This window comes from Chrysochloris asiatica, unplaced genomic scaffold, assembly GCF_000296735.1.
Source record: "Chrysochloris asiatica unplaced genomic scaffold, ChrAsi1.0 scaffold00132, whole genome shotgun sequence".
NCBI classification, from domain to species: domain Eukaryota; kingdom Metazoa; phylum Chordata; class Mammalia; order Afrosoricida; family Chrysochloridae; genus Chrysochloris; species Chrysochloris asiatica.
Genome location: NW_006408650.1, coordinates 2,013,201 through 2,020,915, shown reverse-complemented (window position 1 = coordinate 2,020,915; position 7,715 = coordinate 2,013,201). Strand labels below are relative to the sequence as shown.

The 7,715-nt window shown below is 56.2% G+C and overlaps 1 protein-coding gene across 1 annotated transcript; it reads left to right on the top strand.

Moving 5' to 3' along the window:
* The first annotated feature begins 429 nt into the window (after positions 1–429).
* Positions 430–4,899, top strand: CHMP6 (charged multivesicular body protein 6). The gene is made up of 8 exons (XM_006869517.1): positions 430–501; positions 2,512–2,621; positions 2,710–2,797; positions 3,084–3,170; positions 3,323–3,388; positions 3,571–3,651; positions 4,161–4,215; positions 4,836–4,899. Exons 1-8 carry the CDS (start codon positions 439–441, stop codon positions 4,889–4,891), a joined length of 606 nt encoding a protein of 201 aa, XP_006869579.1. The 5' UTR covers positions 430–438; the 3' UTR covers positions 4,892–4,899.
* The last annotated feature ends 2,816 nt before the right edge of the window (positions 4,900–7,715 follow it).

The window sequence follows — 7,715 nt, the reverse complement described above, 5'->3', positions numbered from 1 at the left end:
GCTCAGATTTTTTATAAACGCTCTAAATTCTTCGGTCATGGCTAATTTGGCTGCCACCAAAATTGGGTCCCACGGTTTTTCATGGACCCCGGGCCGTGTACCCGCCAGAAGAGGTAACGCCCGTCTTCCTGGAGGTCTCGGAAACGTACATAAAAGACACCACTCAGAACTTCACAGCTCCGAATGTATGCTTATCCGTGCCAACTCTCTGAGACCCTAAAGTGGGCAACTTTATCAGTCAGTGAATTCGAACCTGGCGCCAGAAGCCCTAGGACCCGCCCCGGAAGTTCAATGCCCCATCCCTTCCGACAGCGCGTTCGGCGGCGCCTGGCCCAGCGCGGCTGCCGTAGCGAAATGACCCGAACTACGGTGGCCGCTGGGGGTGCGACCGCAGTGATTCGGGGCTCGGCCGACACGGGCGGCGGGCAGGGCGCCGCCATGGGCAACCTGTTCAGCCGCAAGAAGCAGAGCCGGGTCACCGAGCAGGACAAGGCCATCCTGGTAAGCACGCGGCCCGGGTTGGACCTGCAACCCCGCCGCCCGGTGCGGCCGCCGTGCCGACCGGTGGCAGTGTGTGGGGGGGTGGTATCCGCGGGGGAAACTGAGGCCAGGGAGCCGGGAGCCCACACCTGCGGGCGGGGAGACTGAGGCGCAAGGCCACTCGGGGCTCCCCTGATGTCCCTGCCCTCCGAAGGCTCCAGCACCCCAGGCTGACCGCACCTTTCGCTTTCAATTTCCGTGTGCCGACGGCCGATTCCAGTCTGCAGACCCCGGCTGGCCGGTTCCTGGACCCGCCCCTGGGGGGACTGGCGTCTCGCGGTGCCTATGTCCCGAACCCCTTGTTGGGTGACACACCGAGTGGATTCAGACTCGGAGCCATCCCATTTGACAGGAGAACTGCCCCATAGAGGTGTCTTAATGGGCGCAGGTTGCCAGATCTTTATAACGCAGAGCGGCTGTTTGGGTTCCCACCACCAACCTTTGATCAGCACACCTGTTGCGCCAATAGGATTCCTTTGTCCAAACTTAGCCCAGTTCCTGCGGCTCAGCTACCGTGTAGGACAGTAGAAATGCCTCTTAGGGGTTTCCAGGCCAGGTATCTTTACTGAAGCTGATTTGTCTCATCTTTTCCTCAAGAAGTGGCTGGTGACTTCCAACTACTCTCCTTAGTCCAAAGCCATTATTTCCACTCGATCTGGATGGCTTATTCACTGCGGGAGCACAGCGTGGGGATTCACGTGTGACTTTGGTCTCATTCTTTTGACATCAGACTGCCCATAGACGAGACTTGTAGTTTCCACACTTGGAACTGTGATCAACTTGGGCACCACCAGAGCGGGTCCTGGACCCCCACTTCCCACACTCAGCCACGGGAGAAGCCATGTCTCACCCCTGCCTTCTAGAAGGCTGCGTGGATGGGGTGGCAGGCAGCGGCACGGTCCCATCATCATCGCCACTCACCATGTGCCTCCGCCCCTTCTCTTAGCTTGAGTCCCTAAGGTGCACATTGCCCAGGGACCAGAGGAGCTTGTTTGGAGGGCTCCAGATGAGTCACATGGGAGGGTTTGCAGTACCTGGTAAAGGGGGACCCAAGCAGTGTTTGATGATGTTCCTGTTGCTGTCTGTACCCCCACACCACCCCCAGTCCCACACAGGTAGCATTTGGGTGGTGGCATGGTGTTGCCACTGTGGCCTTCGTGTGTGGTACTTTGTTGCTGCAGCTGGCTTTGGGGCAGGCTTCTCCCCCTCAACACCAGGGGCTGGATGATTCTTAATGAGGAGCCATCCTCCCCACTAGATGTCAGCAGCACACACACAACCCCTCCAGTGTAGCAAACCAAAGTGTCTCCAGTCCAGGAGCAATGGCATCCTTTGTCATGCATGAGACCAAAGAACTGATGGAGCCCAACTTCCCATTAGTGAACATTGTGATGAAATATATTCCATAGATGGCACTCTGCTGATCAAAAGGGGGAGAATGCAGCCCAGGATTTCAATTCTCATGGAATCTAGACTTTCTGGAGTCACGGAGACTGAATTCATCCTTGAAACTATTGCCAAGATCCCCTTTAATCCTTCAACCATAACATCTCCCGAAGTCTTCTTAAACCAAACAGCCTCACTAGTCAAGAATGTCTGCTGTGAGCCTTGTTCTCTGTAAGCTCTAGCTCTGGAATCAAAGTGGCAGGAGTGACTGGGTCCAGCCAGGACGTTTAGGAGACTGAGTTCCTCCAGCACTACGCTGCCATCAGTGTTGCTGAACTGTGCATGGAGAAATTGTTGAATTGGGATATGTTTTGCTGTGTATGTTCTCCACAACTACAAATAAAATTTAAAGAAAAAACAAGTGTCTCTAGCCAATGCCCAGTGTCCTGGGGACACACTTGTCTCGCCAAGAACTGCTGAAGCCAGTCTGAATGTTGGCTCTCCTTGGGGGAGGGACCCTTTCGCCACCACAAGTGGGTGGGTGTCAGTGGTCTGGGTCAAAAAACTTCTTCCCCACCCCCACAGCAACTGAAGCAGCAACGTGACAAGCTGCGACAGTACCAGAAGAGGGTCATCCAGCAGCTGGAGCGGGAGCGGGCGGTGGCCAGACAGCTCCTGCGGGACGGCAAGAAGGAGTGAGTGGGCTCACCGAGGGGGGCTTCGGTGTGAGGGGTGAGGGGACGGACCGGGGCAGGAAGCTGACCCCCCACATCTCCCCTGTAGGCGGGCCAGGCTGCTGCTCAAGAAGAAGCGCTACCGGGAGCAGCTCCTGGACAAGATGGAGAACCAGATTAGCAGCCTGGAGACCATGGTAGGCAGGGACGGGCGGGCGGACGGGCGCCTTGGGCAGCTTGCCTCTGAGCTCCGTGGCTCTGAGCGTCTGCAAATACTGGATGAGGGGCTTCGGTGGGACTGTGGCCAGCAGGGCCGAGAGCCGTGGCTTGTGCAGGTTTGAGGGTCACCCAGGTGGCTGAAGCGCTAAGGCTCTTTCCTGAGCGTCCAACAAGCCCTAGGCCTGACTTGGAGTCTCCAATAGTGATGAGGGCAGCAGGGGAGCCCCGGGCCGCGGTCACGGACTTGCTCGGGGTCCCCTGCAGGTACACAGCCTCGAGTTCACCCAGATCGAGATGAAGGTGATGGAGGGGCTGCAGTTCGGGAACGAGTGTCTGCGCAAAATGCACCAGGTTTGTCCCGTGGAGGCGAGGAACCAGGGGGTGGAGCTTGGGGCGGGGCTGAGGGGCGATGCCTTGTGTGGGTTGGGTTGGTGGGTGGGGCCGAGGGGCGGGGCAGAGGCGGGGCCGGCGCCCTGAGCAACCTGACTCTGCTCGCTGCCCAGGTGATGTCAGTAGAGGAGGTGGAGAGGATTCTGGACGAGACGCAGGAGGCGGTGGAGTACCAACGGGTAGGTGTGGCTGCAGGAGGGGCGGGAGGCCTTCTGCCTGGTGTCCACACCCTGCTGGCAGCTGCTGCCCTCAAAGGAGGGGGACCCTGAGCCAGTGTCTCTGCTTTGGAGGGCCCTTCCTGGGGGTGGGGGCCGCCCTCCCCGCCAGGCCCCCGCTCCTAAGTGCAGCCCCTTCTTTATAGCAAATAGACGAGATGCTGGCCGGCAGTCTCACTCAGGAGGACGAAGACGCCATCTTGGCAGAGCTGGACGCCATCACTCAGGTAGGGCCCCTCCAGAGGATGGAGGTTCCAAGGCCTGCTGTACCCACGCCTCTGCTCACATGGATCACACACGTGCTTCACTGTGAACATGTGCCCGCCTGAGACCCCCCTCCAGTCCACCTGCTGACAGGAGGGACCAGGCAGGAATGGTTTCCGGGGTCCTGAAGAGAAATAGCCAGGGTTTCTCTCTGCCCTCAGCCTGCCCACCGGGGTCTCCCCCAACAGGCTCTGAGCCCTGTGAGCAAGGCCACATGGCAGGAACTGGTGCCATGTGTTAGGGTGGGCAGCCCACCACGGCAGCCCTCCCTTCTCCCATATAGACCTGACCCCAGGAGGGCTACCTGGCAGTGGAGACCCCAGCCAGGGCTGCATGTCACCAACCTTACCTGGGGCCTGTGGAGATCCCTGTCCCGCTGAGCTGAGATCAGAACTGTCCCTTTAGAGAGAAACGCAGGCTACTCTTGGGTGGTCTGCCAGCTCCCCTCAGCCTCTGCCTTTGGTTGTCACAGGAAGAGATCGAGCTGCCAGATGTCCCAGCAGAGCCCCTTCCTGACCAGCACCCAGGTATGCCCTCACCTCACCTTCTGAGGTCCACCTTCCTGCTCAGGAGCATGCAGAGGGGGCTCCTCTAGGGACCCCGTAGGAGGTGGTCCAGCCTCTCTCAGGCTCCAGGCCAGAACGTTGTCCTCTGTAAGTGTGACAGCCCCAGATGACAGTTCCCTTGTGGTGTTGTATAGCACACTTTCTGGAACATTCCTAGGAGCCGGACTTCCCTTTTATAACCATCCATTTTTCTTTTTGTCCCTTCCTTGCTTTTCTGGATTTTTCCTCTGCATTGGATCCTGGGGGAGAGTCACTGGTGGTCAAGGGTCTGGGCTGCATGTCCCCACTCCCACGACCCCAGTGGTTTCCCTTTGTGGAGCTCACCTCTGTCCACTGAACGTGCTGTTCTCAGAGCACCTGACCCCGGCCCTGGCTCTTGGGCCTGCCCCCTCTGCCCTGGGTCTCCTGTGTACAACAGGCCAGTTAGACCATTTACACTCAGCTGCTAACCAAAGGTTGGTGGTTCAAACCTACCAAGCAACTCCGCGGACTCACGCGGGACCACCATGACTTGAAATCGACCCGATGGCGATGTGTTTTCTGGTTTGTATGGCGGATCTCTCTCCTTCCGTCCTCCACAGAAAAAGTCCCCGTCAAGGCTAAGCCCAGGCAAGCGGAACTCGTGGCAGCATCGTAACCCAGCCTTCGTCAGACCTGGGGGCGTCCCCAGGGTGTGTGGCCAGTCCCAAGCTGGGCTCTCGCGGCACCATCCTGCTCTCATCTCCGGCTGTGGCTTGGGTGCTGCTCACATGCCCGTCGGTCGTGCAGCCTTCTCCTCTGCTGCTCTTTGAGGGGGCCTGTCGAGAAGATGCCTGAGGCCTTGTCACCAAGTGGAGAGTCCCCAAGCAGACAGGGAAGACTCTCCACGTACCTGTCTGGGCGGCCCACACGGACCTCTCTCCTTTGGGGTACTGGACTAGGAGGCACTCTCTGCTGGCCCAACCACTCACTGATGGTGTCAAGGCTGAGAAAGGACATCACTGGGTCCACAGGAATGGGGGCGCTGCTCTGGCAGGTGTGACCTTGGAAGTGTCTAGGCTGGACTCCCCCAGACCCGCCACCCTGAGAGCCAGACCAGCAGGGACAAAGGCCATGATGTGACTTGTTCATGGGCCATCCACTAGGAGACAATCTCGCTGAGACGCCATTTGCCAGAAGTGAGCGGGGCTCAGGCCATTTTCCGGGCCCCACTCAGAGCCCGGCATTAAAGCTGACCCCTACGTGGCCTGCTGCCTCCATGGACTCCTCTGGGGCTGGCGGGAGGCTCACGGGCCCCTTGGTGTTGCCTTCAGCACTCAAGTGCTTTCCCGTAGAGTTCAGGCTTCCGCCAGCATAACAGCTGGTGTGGGATGTGCATGCCCATTGGGGGGCACCTCATGTGCGGGGGCCCAGGAGGGAAGCCCAGCTCCATCCATGCGTTCCTGTTCTGGGTAGCTCCCCTCAGTGAGGGGCAGGGGTCCTGCTGGAGCCACTGTTGGCCGGGCAGGTTTCTCAGAAGCTGGGAGCTTCCTGCCGCCCGCCCGCCTTGGAAAGATCCTGTGCTCCTGCAGTGCACACATCGGCCACAATGGGGTGTTCCATCAAGCCGCCTGTGAGGTTTGTGCCAGGAACCAGCATGCTGGTGCTTGAGCTCCCTGCCGGCCGGCCGGCCCCACTGCAGTAGTGACCCCCAAGGAGCAGGGCCCAGGGACGCGGTGGGGCCGAGCCATCCTCACCATCCTCGTAGGACCTGCCGAGACTTCACCGCCAGCACTAGCTTGCTCCACCGCGCCCTGGCTTCCAGACCGCTGGTGGGGAAGGCTCCTGGGTGCGGGGTGGGGCAGGTGGCATGCACGCCTCTCCCACCCCACCTGCAGTGAGTCAGAAGGAAGTAACAGAAAATATGTGCTTGGTCTCGGGCCTGGGCAGGGCAGGCCTCTTGCCCAGAAGAAAGCAAACGCATCGAATAAACGACCGCTATGATTCACAGTGAGGGCCCGTCTCAGCCCCATGAAGAAGGCAGTGGTCCTGGGAATCTAGCTCGGTTCTCACATCAGCATCCAGTTGATCAGCAGCATTTACATCTTCTTAAATCTTTTCAGTCAGTTTGTGTATTTTAACTTTTTGTGAATTGAGTAAAGGTTTACAGACAAGTCCAATTTTACATTCAAAAAATTCCTCCACTTTGGTTTCCATGTTTACAACCCCCACCATGCAACAACAGTTCTCCCGCTTCCTCCCCGTGGTTCCTACTTCCATTCCATCCACCTTCCCATCCCTTCTCAACTTTGTGCTTAGGAAAATGTTGCCCTGTTTTGAATGATTGGCCATTCCATGGTGAGCTTACCTTGCTAGTGTTACTGTCATCGTCCCCCCCTTCCCATATACCAATTATATAGCTCTGCTGAAGAATGGGCCCCAAGGGTGAGTTCCTTTCCAGACCTGAAGGGGGGGTTGAGGGCCACAGTCTCAGGTTCCTCCAGTCTCCTTACCTGTAAACCTGGTCTTTTTCTTTGTTTATATCATAATTTTGAGTTCTGTTCCATAGTTTCTCCCACTCTGGGACCCTCTACTGGGATCCCCTTCAGAGCACTTGATAGTGGTACTTGGGCACCATCTCGTTTTTCTGGTCTCAGATTCTTGGAGATGGATGTTTACATGTTCCATTGGACTAATTGATTCCAAGCCTCTTCAGTTCTAAGCGCTATTCTTTCTTCCACACGTGGAAAGACGAATAGTCATAAGAGCTTTCAAATAGGTGCTGCTCACCCAAATAGGATGTAGACTATTGTGGGCTGGTCCTGAGCCCCCAGGGCCCAGCAATTCACTGTCTTAAGCTGTTTGGTGAGCTCTAGAAGTTTCCATCATTCTGCCTGCTGTATGCTTTACCACGTTCATAGCTGTGTTTGCAGAACACATGTACACATACCATCTTTAAACTCAAATTTGTGGGGTATCTAAATATATACATCCCACTCTTCCTCCCTTTCATCCTATGTCTCAATCCATATGTTTATGTACAGAACGTGTTCTGAGGTTGTGTACATGTCACTATGTCTCCCCCCTTTAGCCCATGCATGCCTCCCTGTGTCTTCACCTGTCTTCATGATATTTCTGACACCCTCCCTCTTGTATGTTGCCCTCCCGAGCTAGCATGTCGACCCTCGCTAGTCAATGAATTATAAAACCTCTGCTAACCATCAAAGAATGAAAACCTTGCATTTTTACCAACCTTAACGTCTCATACAATCCTTGTCTTTTTGAGACTGACTAATTTCACGCAGTATAACGTCTTTCGGGTTCATCCATGTGTGAGCTGTTTCACAGATTCATTGTGACTCTTCAACACTGCATAGTATTCCATTGTTCATGTAATCCAGCTTTCAGGAAGTTTTGTTTAGTTTCAATGTACAGTTTTGTGCATTATTATTGAAGATACACTGGCAAAATAACACTAATTCAAGAATGACATTGATACATTA

Excerpts from the sequence above, each read along its gene's own strand:
- CHMP6 (XM_006869517.1), top strand. The coding sequence starts at position 439 with ATGGGCAACCTGTTCAGCCGCAAGAAGCAGAGCCGGGTCACCGAGCAG. Across the intron at positions 2,622-2,709 it reads CTGCGGGACGGCAAGAAGGA|GCGGGCCAGGCTGCTGCTCA; the intron begins GTGAGTGGGCTC and ends TCTCCCCTGTAG. Across the intron at positions 3,171-3,322 it reads GTCTGCGCAAAATGCACCAG|GTGATGTCAGTAGAGGAGGT; the intron begins GTTTGTCCCGTG and ends CTCGCTGCCCAG.